This window comes from Lepidochelys olivacea (genome assembly GCF_965140295.1).
Source record: "Lepidochelys olivacea isolate rLepOli2 genome assembly, chromosome: 26".
Taxonomy (NCBI): Eukaryota; Metazoa; Chordata; order Testudines; family Cheloniidae; genus Lepidochelys; species Lepidochelys olivacea.
In genome coordinates this window covers 13,236,374-13,250,973 of record NC_140436.1, presented here as the reverse complement: position 1 = coordinate 13,250,973, position 14,600 = coordinate 13,236,374, and the positions used below count along the sequence as shown (strand labels likewise).

The window sequence follows — 14,600 nt, the reverse complement described above, 5'->3', positions numbered from 1 at the left end:
AATGGTTAGGGCACTCAGCTGGATGGGGGAGACCCAAGTTCGAACCCCCGATCTGAATCCGGCAGAACGGGGATTTGAACCTGGGCCGCCTATGTGCCAAGCTCATGCTCACATTGGCTATTCCAGGGTCTTGCTCTGGCTTTTTGCAAAAGGACATCTAAAGTTCTCGCTTGGGTCCCACATGGAACGGGGTCTTTAGATCGTGGTTGGTTTATTTCCTGCTAAATTCTCTAGGATTTATGTGGGGGGGGCAATCCGATGCCCGCTGAGCTCCGTGTGAGTCTTTCCATCACGCTTCACATCAGGCCCCTTTGTGGAGCGTGGCCCGACCTTTAGGGGATTGCGTAGATTCTTCGGTCGCTCACGCAGGACTCTGCAGGCATCAATCCCGGATCTTGCCTGGGCAGATTTAGGGCCTGGTTCCGGCTAAGAGCCATGGGGTGGGCGGGGGCTGCCTGAGTGGTAGTTCCTGGTGGGGTGGAGAGCAGACGTCGCGGGAGGACATTGGGGCTGGATCTCGGGAAGTGCTCCCTGGCTGTGAGATCTGTCGGGCCATGGGATTGCCTCCCAGGGGGATGGGGCCTTTGGCCTGTGGGAAGAGGGGAGGGATTGGGGGAAGCTGAGACTTGGGGGGCAGGAGATGGGGTGGGGTGGGGATGCGATTGGCTTGGGGAGATGTAAGGAATGAGGGTGGGCAGCAGGGGTGAGCCCGACGGGGCCACCCGGGGTGGCGACTGGAGCAGACGTTTCTAGGGAGTAACCACCACTTCTCTGCCACCTGGCAGGGGGCGGAGGGGGGGATATTGTTTGCTCCCAAGTCTTAGGGCGAAGGGGAGCTCGGCTGTACCCTGTCTCCAATCCCATGAGGTCCCTTCCCACCTGCAGTACATCGAGGAGCTGCTGAAGAGCCGGCAGCATCTGGTGATCTTCCTGGAGGAGCCCGTCTCCGGCGTGTCCCGGCTCTCCGCCCCTGGTGGGGAGTGGCTGTCGCTGGTGCTGGGCGCTGTCCGTGCTGGAGCTGTCCCCGATGTGATGCTGGTGCCCGTGGGCATTGCCTACGACGTGGCCCCCAATGCGTCCCATGGCGGGCTTTCAGTAAGAACTACTAGCTGTTAAGGGGAGTGGTGGCCAGAGCAGAGCAGCTGGGAGCCAGGACTCCTGGGTTCCGTTCCTAGCCAAGGGAGGGGAGTGGGGTCTAGTGGTTAGAACAGGGGGCCGGGAGCCAGGATTCTTGAGTCGTGTTCCCGGCTCTAGTGAGGGGTGGGTCTGGCATAGACACTGACAGTTCTGCCCTACGCTCACCCCCTTTCCCTTCACTTGGGTACGTGCTCTGCACCTTGCAGGGGATCCCCCCAATAAACCCACTTTCTCCTGCCCTCCTGATCGGGGCACCCCACTTGTAGCTGTACCAAACCCACAGTCCTGGGCATGCGTCTCTGTTGTGACCCAGATCTCACCCCTTGGCCACTGCCTCTCTGGTCTGGCTGGGCTATTCCCAACAATCCAGCTCCTCTCCTCAGACACTGGGCACCCAGGGCAGCGGATCTCTCCAGGCATGGTCACCAGCCCTCTTCTCTCTCTCTTTTTTTTTTTTTTTTTTTCCTGCCTGCTCCCTGCCTCCAGTATTGGCTGACCAGCTGCTGGCTCTGGGAACCAGGCCAGCTGCCTTTCCCAAAGGTCTGGAGGGGGGCACGTCCCAAACCTCTGGAAGCCGAGGGCTCTGGTAGCCACGACTTTCAGTTCTGCAGAGCACCTGAGATCCACGCCCGGGAGCCCCCAAACTGAGCAGGGGTGTGGGCGCAGGGCAGCTCCCCTCCTGCAGAGCAGGGGCGTTTAGGTTGAGCACCCTGCAGAAGCAAAACTTCACCTGCCTGTCCCCTCCGATCCTCCTGCATCACCACCTGCAGCTCTGCAATGGAGCAGGCCTGTTCCTCTACCGAGCTAATGTGCCTTCTGACTGATAGAGGCGATAAACACCACCAGCGCCCGATTAACAGACTCTGCCCATCTGCTCTCCTAGGGCTCAGCTCAGCCTTTTGGCCTCTGGTCCTGTCTCCTGGCCGTTCGCCGAGCCCTGGGTCGGGAGTTTGGCTGTGTCCGGGTGGACTTTGCACAACCTTTCTCCTTGCAGGTATTGGGCAGCCTTCTGGGGTTCTTGGCCTAGGGCTTCTGACTGTCCAGGTCCAGGGATTTGGCAATTCCTGGCTAGATCTTGGGGAATCTAGTGGCACAAGATTCTTGCGTGTCATGATCTTGGTGGAATTTGGGGACTAGGGGTATGTCTCCGCTGCAGGTTCGAGCGAGCCTGAGGAAATAGACGCAGGCTAGTCCAAGCCCAGACACTGCAGTTAAACAGCGAGAGCCCTGCAGCGCTCCAATGACCCGAGCGAGCGCAAGTCTGTCTGCCTGGGCTGGTCGGTGGCCAGCTGCTGTGTAGACGTGCCCTAAGTGGCTTGGGATGATTGGCATGGGGAATCCGGTCGTTTTATGTTTGGGGATTGGCCTGAATATATGGAATCCAGGGACCTTGTGGGGGCCCCACTGCGTTTGTAGCTTGGGATTGGGCAGATGGAGGCCTGGGGAATTCGTGGCCTCGCTGGCAAGGCTTGAAATTAGCCGAATGGGCCACACAGGGTATGTCTCCACTGCAGTTAACCTGCGGCTGGCCCGTGCCAAGTGACCTGGGCTCACGGGGCTGTTTAATTGCAGCATAGACGTCTGGGCTCAGTCACTGAGTGCAAACCTGAGACAAACCTGCAGCCGGAGCCTGAGCTGGTTTGTCTGCACTGCAGTTAAACAGCCTGAGCCTGAGTCGGCTGGCACGGGCCAGCCGTGGGTGTCTAGTTCCAGTGTAGACATACCCCCAGACTCCTTGGGTGGGCCACGGAGGGGAGCGAGGAGGGCGCAGGTTAGCGAGCGCAGTATGGGGGCTCCCTTAGCACCGCTGCTCCTGATCGGCCTGCAGAGGCCTTGGGAGCCTTTGGCTGCCTGGTGTCTAGCCAGGCCAGTAGCGATTCATAGATACTAAGATCAGAAGGGACCATTGTGATCATCTAGTCCGACCTGCACAACGCAGGCCAGAGACTCTCACCCACCCACTCCTACGAAAAACCTCTCACCTATGTCTGAGCTATTGAAGTCCTCAAATCGTGGTTTAAAGACTTCAAGGAGCAGAGAATCCTCCAGCAAGTGACCCGTGCCCCGTGCTACAGAGGAAGGCGAAAAACCTCCAGGGCCTCCTCGAATCTGCCCTGGAGGAAAATTCCTTCTCGACCCCAAATATGGCGATCAGCTGAACCCTGAGTATATGGGCAAGATTCACCAGCCAGATACCCAGGAAAGAATTTTCTGTAGTAACTCAGATCCCACCCCATCTAACATTAGGCCTATTTACCATGAATATTTAAAGATCAATTAATTACCAAAATCATGTTATCCCATCATACCATCTCCTCCATAAACTTATCGAGTTTAATCTTAAAGCCAGATAGATATTTTGTCCCCACTGCTTCCCTCGGAAGGCTATTCCAAAACTTCACTCCTCTGATGGTTAGAAACCTTCGTCTAATTTCAAGTCTAAACTTCCCAATGACCAGTTTATATCCATTTGTTCTTGTGTCCACATTGGTACTGAGCTTAAATCATTCCTCTCGCTCTCCGGTATTTATCCCTCTGTGTTCCTTGATCCCAGGAGTACACAGCAAACAGTCTCTTCAGACGGAGCTGCTCGCAGAAGTCCCTGGAGGAGCTGCTTCTGCCCGTCATCCTCGGCAAAAGGTAGCCCCAACCCAGATCCCAAGGGGGGCAGGGGGCAAGGGGAGCTGGGGCCATTGGTCAGAGAAGACTGCAAGGAAGGGGCTGCAGAAAGACCCTCTGGGTGCATCGGGCGTGTCACGAACCCCAGCTAGATTCACAGCCCGTTTAGCCGGAACTGCTCCAGCTCCCACTAGCAAAGCCCCGCTGGGACCCTGTGCTCTGAGCTAGGCCTGGATACCCGCTCTGCTGCTGAGTGGTGTCCCTTGTCCTCTGGGGTGACTGACCCTTGCTGTCGGTTTTAGCAGGAGCTCAGCCTGAGCCTGGATGCCCAAAGAGCACGGGAGGGGCACGCGTGGCCCGGGCGGCTCGTGATAGAACAGAGAGCCTTTCACCGCCGCGTTGCTGGCCTCGCTCCGGCTGGCTGTGAAATGGGTTTGCTGGGTTTCAGGCCGGTCCTGGCAAAACCCACCCGCCCTTCAGCAGAGAAGCCAGGGGCTGGATGGGCTGCTCCCGAGAGGTGGATCCGAGAGACTAAACCTCAGACCTCAGGGGCTGTGCATGCTCAGGTTTAGGGTCCCTGCCTCTGAAGACTGGCCATTGCCAGGGGCGGGAGCCAGGCCTTGGTCCAGACTGGCAGTTCTCTTCCTAGCTCTGGCCTGAGGCATGGTGAACGCACCTGGGGGAAGCGTGCTTTGCCACGGCTCGTGCTCAGTGTGTCCTGTAGCTGGAAGAATTGAGCCTCTAGGGCTTCCACCGGCCCTGGGCGTTTGCGTCTCTCCTATGTCAGCCATAGGTCTCACCTGTGTCGTCCCATTTCCGCAGCCCCGACCTGCTGGACTGGGAGAAGTGGGAGGAGTGGTACCCAGGCCTCGGCGCTGCCGCGGAGCTGAAGGCGGAGGAGCGAGTGCTAGTGGGCAGACTTGGCCTGCACTCCCTAAGCGGTAGGTGCTAACTCTGCGCTGATCTCCCGGGTGGCCGGATTTGGGGGAGGAGGCGTGGGAGCGGGGAGCCCCCTTCCCACCCCCTTCCCCCATTCCCTGCCTCTTTCCACCAAGCTGTTGAACTGAATAACTGAATGTGTCCCTGCGGGAGCTGGGAGCCGGTGGGTCTGCTCAGCACGGTTCTCTGGCAGAAAAGAGGATGGAGCAGGACTCTCTAAACCCACACGTTGGGTCGGTCTGCGCTGGTTGTCTCCACTGTGTCTGCGTGTCCTGCCTCCGCTGGTCTGAGCGTCGGGGGTCTGTCTCAGCGAAGCAGGGTGAGTGGAGGAAGGGGGCTCGTTTGGAGACTGGCCATGGGCACAGGCGGGGCTGGCCTTGCCCTCAGCAGCAGGAGGTCTGTGTACCTGGCCCCATAACTTGCTGGGGGAGGAATGGGAGGGTCCAAGGAGACACCCTTAGAGGATACTTCACTCCATACTCCCCATTTAGGCCTCAGCAGTGAGCAGGACCCCTATGCTCCAGCCACGCTGGATGGGACCAAGGCCTCTGAGGGAGCCCCAGATACCTGGAGAGACGGTCCTGGAGCCTTCAGTCTGCATTGCCCCTGCTGGAGGGGGCCTGTCTTGGTGTGGCCAGGAACTCGGTGGGGTTCAGTGGAACCTCCCGGCAGGACAGGTGGGATTTGTAAGCTCCACGCAGGGCCAGACCTCCTCTCAGTTACACTGCGGTTAATCCAGAGTCACTCTGGATTTACACCAGATTGAGGTCCAAATCTGGCCCACAGATGCCTCCAGGGCAGCCGTTAACGGAACTAGGAGAGAGGCAGAGCCAGGTTCCCAGCTCCTCCCCTTTCTCCATCGTTCTGCTGTTGCGAGGCCTTGGTTTGCTGCTGTCGCCATTGCCAGGGGGTAGGGGTGGGGGGTTGTACCCGACGCGGCTGTTCAGAGAGGGGAACCGCACGGATCTGAGTCACAGACTTCAAGAGGAGCTGCCCAGCCGGGGGGATCCCACTAGTGTCCTTAATGGACGAGCGCAGCGGCCTCCCTGCGAATGCAGCCACGGCTCTGGCCCAGGTTGCGTGAGCTCCTTGGGGCGGAGTCCTTCCTTGCATGATGTCTGTACAGCACATGGCATAGCGGGGCTCTGATCCCAGACTGGGGCCTCTCAGGGCTACAGCAACGTAAATAACACATGGAAGCACATTAGCAGGAACGTCCCAGTGCGCCCAGGGCTGGAGCGCTGAGAACGTCGGATCCTTGCCTGCCCTGCGTCCAGCGGGCAGGTGCCCGGAGCATTTCAGAGCCAGGAGATCCCTTACAATCTGCATCTCCTGCATCTTTCCTATCCCCAGACTTGGGCTCCATCATTTCCTTCCTCATCTAGGCTCCGTGACGAGAGATTCTCCAGCAGCTGGGTCCGAAAGCAGATCCCTTCCCTGTGGGAGGAGGAGAGGCGTGACGGGCTATGGGAGCACTCTGTGGCAGGGTTAGCTGCCCTGGTTGGACAGGCAGCTTCCTTGCTGGGGGTGGGAAATCGGCTGACCCTGAATGGGAAGCAGAGGGGCCTTCTCAGAGCGTTTCCCCGGGTGATTGGCCTTGTCTCATCAGGCTAGCGTCCAACTCCATTTAAAAAAGGCTCTGGCCAGACCCTCCTGTTCAGCATCCATCGGGGGGTGCAACACTGTGGGGCTCCAGCTGCTGACGCGTCTGTTTCCCGGGCGTCTCCGCAGGCGCTGAAAGAGAGATGGGGGGCGGGAGAGGGTGCAGCCTGGCGGATCCAGCAAACCCCGCTGGCACCAAATCAGCACCCCTTTGTGGGCAGGGAGCCTTGAAAGACAACCCCACAGTGGTGCCACCGGACGTTTCGGGTTGCAGACCCACGGCTCAGCAGAGGCCAGCTGCTGCCTGCCGGTTGCCTAGTGCTGTCACTTCCTGGGAGCCTGTGGGAGTTTTGGCTGAGGAAGGAGGGCTCTGGTTTGGGCCCTATCTGAACCCCAAGGTCTCCTTGGCTGACTGGCCTGGGCTCTATTCCCCGCCCTGCCGCTGGGTGACCATGGGCAAGTCACTGCACCTCCTCGAGAGCGACCGATGGAAAATGCTCGGCAAGGACTAGGCATCAAATCAACTGGACAGGCAGGGACTCAGGACTCCTTGATCCGGCTGCACGAGCTGTAGATTTCTTGGGTCACTCTGAGAACTTCCTCTGCCCTATTCCCTGCTCTGGCCTGGGCAGCTTTCAGAGATCAAACGCACGGCTCATCCCTCTTGTGATGGTGGGAGTTCTGGCTGCCGCGAGGCAAACTGGAGCGGAAGATTTTACCCTGTGCTGAGACTGGGAGAGAGGGTGGGCTCAGCTTTTCCTACTGAGCCCAAAGCCCCTGAGAAGGGAAGGATCGTTGTCCCGGCAGAGTTTCCAGGTCTGTTTTTCAGGCCTGCTGAGCTACTGTCTGGTCTGAGAATCAAGTGACTTGTCCCAGGCCAGCGAGTGGCAGAGGGGATTTAAACCTAGATCTCCTGGCTCTCATTCCAGAGCCTTCACCGCAAGTCCATCCTTTTTCTCACCCACCGAGAATTAACTTTATTCCCGAAAGTTCAGCTAGAGAGCGCAGAAGCCGAAAAGTTCCTCCGAGGGAGGCTGGGGAAAACAATAGGCTTGTTAAATTGCCATCGCAGTCGCCTGGTTACATAAAGGCTGCGTTTCACGTGTCGCGCTTGTGTTTCAGTTTATCGCTCTCTCCCGTGGTGGATGTGACTTTCCAATTATCTGTCATTTGAGTACAACACTCCACACGTGCTAATGCACCGGCTGCGTGACTGCTTGCGCAGAGCGGCTGACTCCGCAGGAAGCAAGAGCCCAAATAACAACGCGGACGGGAGGCAGGGCCTCTGCAAAACAGAGCCTCGCCTCGATCGATCGCTTCTGCTGTGCGGAGAGCTGCCCGCAGCGAATCAGTCCCCTGTAGGGCTCAGTTCTGGCAGGTTAGCTCTGGTCCCACGGTAAATTTCCAATGGAATCTTGGGGATTTCTTTCCCCTCCCTTTCTCCAAACAGCTGTTCTCTCGCTGTATCCACTTCATAGCTATATCACCCACCAGAGCTCAACTCCTTGCGGAGGATAACGGTGTGATTTGCCGGTGGATCACACTGCCACATGATGCCACTGAGGCCAAGAGGCGAGGATTGGAAACTTTGCTAGCTAATGAACAACATCCGCACACACCCGTTTCTGTAAAACCCCATGCTTCAGGGCGCGAACCAGACACTCGCGGATAGAGGTCAGGAAGAAACTTCCCTGCTGGGCAGGTTATTCCATCAGTGTCCACTAGGGAGCACTCGTGCTCCTTTCCTCTGAAGCAGCTGGTTCTGGTTTCTCACAGAATGGTTGGCACCCTGCACTGATTCATTCCTAGGCAATTCCTAGGTTATCCGCTGCTGCTCCCATGAGAACTTACCTTTTCTTTTAACTCACATTGGGTGGTTTTACACAAGGAGCCAGAGTCGTTTTGTTCCAGATTCACCCCACCATCCCCTTCACCTCTCTCGAGTCCTCCAAAAAGTTCTCTAGCAAAACAAGCCCAAGGACGACAAGACGTCCTGATGCTGCTGTTTCTGAGGTTAAAAAACAAACCTGAGGAAGAGAAAAGCACCTTTTTCAGGCCTTTCTTCTTTATACAGCACAAAGGCCCAGATGCCATTTTTTTTCCACATTTGCAGGGGACCTTTAACGAGCACCATGGTTCAGGTTCTGTTAGCAGCAAACGTCACTAGTTGCCTAAGGGTTCTCATGCCAATCTGTGCCTCTTTGATGGCTCGGAGCAGATTGCTTCCCATTATGCCTTGGGCATGGCCAGCTGGATCGGGGCTGACAAAATGACCGTACCACCGGATAGGCCTGACTTCTGAGACTTTCACCCGTGAACTTTGCCCTTTCAAGTCCTCCTTTGCAGGCAGGGATCCTCCAGCACCAGGTTTTAATCTTTGTCTGACTCGCAGCCCCAGCCACGGGAGCCCCTCATGTCTGTTGCCAGCCGCGTGTCCTCTGGCTATGCTGACGCACTGCCAGCGTGAGAGCCAGCAGTTGGCAGGACAGGGCAGGGGCTGGGCTTGATGCAGCTCCTGGTGCTGCACTGGGCAGGTTGGCGACGCAGGGCTTTGAAGGGCTCTGAAACGCTTGCTCTTCATTACGGCTGCTGCAGCCTTTAGATGGTGGTGTTGGGGTAGTCCCTGCTCTTTGCTACATCTGCGGTAAATCGGGAGCAGCGCCCGGATTCTGCTCCGTGTTACACCCTCGGGCAGTCAGAGACGAGCACCCGTTCTGCTCGGTTCGGTGCTGCTGGAAACGGGGAGCGTGGAATTACTGGCTTGACACTGAGCTCCAGATCTGACCCGTTCTTTCTTTCCTCTCTTGGGGTTCCTCTGCTTCCAGCAGAGGATAAATGCACTCAAGGCTCCAAGGCGCTCTCATCTCCTGGTGCTGGGGGTCATGGCTGGAACGTAGAGCCAGCTGGAGGACAACAACCCCATTGGGCAACTTTCAGGAGGCTGACATTTGTTTTCCTTCCACGGCGCCGTGACGAACGGTGGTGTGAAATGGGACGAGGTCAGAACGCCTCTTGGGCTGGCCAGGTTTGGGATCCCTCCTCCCCTGGTCGCTGGACGCGAGCGGAGGCCCTGCCCTGGATCTCCCAACCCTTCCCGTTGGGCACCCTGCGCCGTACGCTGATTGAAAAGGACGCAGAGATGGGGCTGGAGACGCTGCGTGGCCCCGTGTCCTGCACGTAGCATGCTCTGCCTGGCCTGACGCGGCTCGTGATCCACGCTGATCCCTCTCTCGGCAGTGGTCCTGCTGGGGAAGATGCTTTGCTCCATCTCCCGTTCTCTCCTTCTTGATGGGTTTCTTCTGTGCTGGGTTGGGTTCTCCAGGGCTTGCAGGTCAGTTTTCCTCTTGCGTCTGCATCGGCGTCCATGAATGGCACCCGCTGAGGGAAATAGAGCTTAGCTGCTCAGAACAGCCTGTCATCCTTTTCTTCTGGAGATCTCCGAGCCTTGCAGAGAAGAGGCAGCATCACCTGCATTTCACAGCAGGGGAAACTGAGGCACGGAGCGGCCAGGCACCTTACCCCAGGTCACACAGAGAATCGGCCGCAGATCTGGGGACGCCACCGAGCCCGTCCCAAATCAGTGCTGCATCTGCTCTCCTCTCCCATGGCTCTGACCAGTCGCCTGGCTCTCCCCGCGTGGGATCATTGCCACATCTGGCACTCGGCGTCTGGGGTGTGTTTCTAACTGACTCGCTCAGCCGCAGGTCAGTGGGCCCAGGGATCCCCGGGGGAGGGTCTCCGGTCTGGGATGATCACAACTGGTCTGGCCTTAAAGTCAGTGACTTTTTAATCCATCCATCTCCTTTGCCCTGCCTCCATCCCTGCTCCCACCGCAGCCCCGCTCAGGGCCCATCCCACCCACGTACGTTTCCTGGGGTCACAGAAATGTCTTACCGCAGGGCTTGATCCTGCGAGGCGGTCGCTGGGCTTTCCCGGAGGCGCTCGGGCCCTGGCTAAGGATCCCCCCAGGGTGAAAGAGAGCGAGGAGGGGACTGTGTGTCGAGGGGGATAACGGGACACTCCTTGATCCCCTTCCAGCCGGCGTCTCCTGCTCTGCCGTCATGGCCGTGGCGATCATGTCTGCACTCTTGCTGCACAAACACCGTGAGGTAGGGGGAAGCGGGAGGGTGCGGGGCCTGGAAGGAGAGGGAGGGGTCCTGGAGGCAGGTGTGGGAGGAAGCTGCTTGCTTTAGGGGGTGGTCTGACCGAGGGGGGCAGGTTGGGGATGACCTGCTGGATGGTGGTTTCAAGGGCCCTCACGTTACAGGAGAGCTGCTATCTGGATGGTGGTTTTAAGGGACCCCCCCCTTGATGGAGTCAGTGGCTGAATGGAGGTTTCGGGTCTTCCCGTCTCCATTGACAGGGAGGAGGGGGGATTTGTCGTTCTCCTTTCGTGGGGTGCGTCCTTCTCCCAGGCGATTTTCCGGCTCGGGGCTGGTTTCAGAGCTCCCTTTGCCTGGGGGGAGTGGATTCTTCGTCTCCCTTTCTCTGTTGCCTGGAGGGGGGCATGTCCTGCTGGCTGGTGGTTTCAAGCCCCCCCCCTTTCTTTTTCTTCCTTCCTCCCCACCCCGCCAGGGCGTCTTCCTGTCCCGGCTCATGTCCGACTTCTCCTGGCTGGTGGAGGAGACCCTGCTGCGGAACTGCGACGTGGGCTTCTCGGGGCGGCTGCGCGACCTGGTGCTGCACGCCCTCTGCCTGCTGCGGGGCTGCGTCTCCCTGCACCGCCTCTCGCGGGGGGACGTCCTGGTGGCCCCCAGGGAGACGGAGGCGGCGGTGAGGGAGCTGGGCTGTCACAGCGCCGCCCTGCTGCCCGTCTTCACCTGCGAGGCCGTGGGGGGTGAGTGACCCGGCCGGGAGGGGCTGCCCACAGCGCCCACACCGTGCGTATGGTTGTTGGGGGGCAGGTGAACCTGGGGAGGGGAGGGGCTGTCCATGCCCCCTCCTCCGCACCGTGTGTGTGGGGTTGGGGGGCAGATGACTTGGAGGGGCAGGGGGCTCCCCATACCCCCCCATGTGTATGAAGTTGTGGGGCAGGTGATATGGAGGGGCAGGACTGCCTGTGGCCCCCCGCACCATGTGTGTGGGGTTGGGGGGCAGGTGACTGGGGGGGGCTGCCCATTGCCCCCTCCACCGTGTGTGGGGTTGGGGGGCAGGTGACCTGGGAGGTGGGCTGTCAATTGCCCCCCGCGCCATGTGTTTGGAGCTGGGGGGCAGGGGAGGAGACTGGGCAGTGACGATGCCCCAAGCCCTCCCCCCCCCCACAGCCTGCGCCATCAACGCCCTGCTGGTGGAGATGCTGCCCTTCCTGGGCCCCGCCGAGCTGCCCGCGGCTGTCGTCCTGAGCCAGGAGGAGCTGAGCCGCAAGGTCCTGGCACTGCTCCAGTTGCTGCCCAGAGACTTCCTCCTGCTCCAGGTAGGGCCCCCGCGACACCCTGGGAGAGGCCGGGGGGGGGGCTGCTCCATCGCATTGCTCCTCTTGAGGGGTGCCCACCCCCCAGTGACCCTCTGCTCTCGCTCTGCATCCCGCCGGGCCGCACTGACTTGTTTGTCTCCTCCGGCAGCCCTGCCAGTCGGTCTCTTGCTACGGCCAGGATGTGCTGGACAAGCTGATCCAGTGTGGGCTGCTGGTCGCGGAGGAGGTAGGTGAAGGACGCAGGCCCTAATGTCCCTGGCACCGAACACGCCCCCTGCTGTCCGGGGCCGAGTCCAGCCTCTGGTGCCTTCCCTTGGGTCAGCCGGTCGCCCGCCTGCCCCGTGCAAGCTGCCAGGCCCTTTCCCAGGGCACCGTCGCCCACCTGCTGCCTGCAGGGGAATCCTCAGTGCTGGGAAAGGTGCCCGCTGGGAGACCAAGTCCTTTGGTTAGCCATGGGGCCCGGCATCCCTGATCTCTGCTGAACAACGTGCTCCTGGCAGGGGCGATCCCCGCCAACGGCCATGGCCAGTTAGTTCAGTCTTCCCAGCCTTGCCCGCTAGGGAGGACACTGGTTTGAGAACCCACCGGTGGCTGAGTCCGAGAGGAAGGTGTGTCCTGGTTCCCGGTCTCCAGAGCCATCTGCTCTCCCCCAGGCTCTGACACGGGGATGGGTTGGCACCACCTTGGCAGGAGTGGGGAGCTCTGAGCCTCTCCGCCCCCACCAGGGCGTGCATGCCGGGTGAGCTGCGCCCAGAGGACTGCCAGCCGCTTGGAGTTCCCAGCCCCAAGGGCTCAGGGCAGCCAGTTTCTCCCCTAGGCCCCCAGCGAGTGGCTGGCCTGCGACACCGCCCGGAGGCGCTTCCCGCGGAAGCTGCTGTGGAAGGAGATGGAGGACTTCAACGACAGCGACAGCGACTACGACGAGGACGCCGGCAAGCGCCGCTTCAAGGTACCACCCTGGCGGGGATCAGGCTGCCTGGCGTTAGCTCCTCCTGGCCAGCCACCCCTGCCCCTTCTGCCGTTCTCCAGACCCGAGGGGCCATCCTTCCTACCTGTCTGCAAGGAAACTGCCTGTCCAGCTGGTCGTTGCACCTCGCAGCCTGCCAGGGAGGTCTCCTGCTGCAGCTGGGTAAACTGAGGCACGGCTGAGGGGAAGGGACTCGGCAAGCTGGTGTAGAGCCGGGACTAGAACCCAGAAGTTCTGAATCCCAGCCCAGCCCTCCCCTTCCGACCTTTAGACTCCACTGCATCTCCCAGAGCCGGGGATAGAACCCAGGAGTCCTGACTCCCAGCTTACCCCCCCTGCTCTAACCCCACTTCCCAACACTGCTGTCCTCTCCTAGAGATGGGAAGAGAACCCAGGAGTCCTGGCTCCCTGTCACCTCCTCTAAGCTCAGTGTTTAGATGGCACAGCGTCATGGCAACATGGCTAACCACTAGGCATGCTCCCCCTGGTCGGTTTCCTCGTCCCCTGGCCTGGGCTCTCCAGTCCCTGTGCACCAGCATCCACCTGCCCCATGACCCCCCACGCTCCTGCACGGGGGGGCAAGGCCTCTCTGGGCTGTCAGTTCCCTGCTGCTGGGGGAACACGTTCTCCTTTTGGTCTGGCGGCACGTGGGAGGGGATCTGTCGCCCTCCCAACCCAGCCTCATTGTAAGAGAACATCAAATTATCATATTAATTCCCGCTCCTATTGTTTTCCCCACGATCACACGGCACAGCCCAGGTTCACAACCTGTCTCTTGAAAATGCCAGCTGCGTGGGCTGCTCCTCCAAACTGGAGCAAAGTTCTCTGTAATTAACGGGCGGGGGCTGAGAACGGAGTCCTCTGAACTCGTCACACTTGTGCATGGGCTGCGGGAGCCTGCGTCTGGCTCTGCAGCACCATCTTCTGGTCAGCCGGAGGCTCTTCCCCTCGCGTGGATCCAGCGTCTGTCCCCGACACTGTGGCAGGTGGTTACGGTCGCTCTCTGGCGTGTTGCTTGGCTCAGCGAGTGATGGTGTCACTGAAACTGCCAGGCTAGGAGCCAGGGGGAGCGGGAACAGGGGCTGCCCCAGCCCCCCCCCGTTCGGAGACACCCGGGTGTCTCCTGCCCTGTGAGCTACCCCCAAACCCTCTCTCTGCTGTCGGGGGTCGGGTGATGTGGACACTGAGAGCAGACACCTCCCCCCCCGGCAACAGACAGATGGGGTGGCCCTTGGGGCAAGATTCAGACCAGCCTGAGTTGGGGACATAAGGTAAATAGGTGGTGAGGGTCAATCCTGACCCACAGCTCTACCAATTCCCCTTACTCCTGACCTGCTGCCCCCCAATATCCTAGCCCTGGGCTCCCCCATAGCTCTGCCACTGCCCTTCAGTCCTGACCCACAGCCCCCCGTTGTCCCAGCCCCGGCCCTTCCCTGTTGTATGTGATGTTGGCAGCTCTCCCCTTGAGAGGAAGTTGAGTCCCACCAAACTCATTTCACTTGTGACTAGCAGAGCCCTATTTCACCACCTCCCGTCCAAGGGTAGGTCCAGCCAGGCTGAGCCCAGGCATTCCCTCTCCCTGCAGATAAGCCAGCTGGACAACTGCCCCGATTTCTTCCTCTTCCTCTGCGGCCTCCTAGGCCCCCTGCTGAAGACCTTTGAGAGAGCCGCTGCCTTCCTGGCGGAGTCTGGCTGCCCTGAGCGAGGTAGGAAACCCCACCCCGCACCTTGCATTCACCAGTGTGTTAGCAAAGCCAGGGGCTGAGCTCCCCCTCTAGGCCTGTAAGATCCAAGGGGAATCGCGCTGTATGGGGTCAACGAGAGCAGACTTGGGGCCTGACACCCAAGGGCGGTGCTGGGTCCAGCTGAATGGGGGGGCTCGCAGGCAGCGGCTCGGACCGTGTCTGCCAGCCAGCACTGGGG

General features: G+C 59.8%; 1 protein-coding gene across 1 annotated transcript in view; it reads left to right on the top strand.

The window, feature by feature from the left end:
- Positions 1–14,600, top strand: part of LOC311513263 (glycerol-3-phosphate acyltransferase 2, mitochondrial-like) — a 174,957-nt gene that overhangs the window by 158,764 nt on the left and 1,593 nt on the right. Inside the window, exons 14-23 of the mRNA XM_084614960.1 lie at positions 886–1,095; positions 2,021–2,131; positions 3,692–3,777; positions 4,579–4,697; positions 10,336–10,406; positions 10,873–11,134; positions 11,562–11,710; positions 11,859–11,936; positions 12,528–12,659; positions 14,263–14,383. Coding sequence (XP_084471086.1) covers positions 886–1,095; positions 2,021–2,131; positions 3,692–3,777; positions 4,579–4,697; positions 10,336–10,406; positions 10,873–11,134; positions 11,562–11,710; positions 11,859–11,936; positions 12,528–12,659; positions 14,263–14,383 — 1,339 coding nt within the window. The remainder of the gene's footprint in view (positions 1–885; positions 1,096–2,020; positions 2,132–3,691; positions 3,778–4,578; positions 4,698–10,335; positions 10,407–10,872; positions 11,135–11,561; positions 11,711–11,858; positions 11,937–12,527; positions 12,660–14,262; positions 14,384–14,600) is intronic.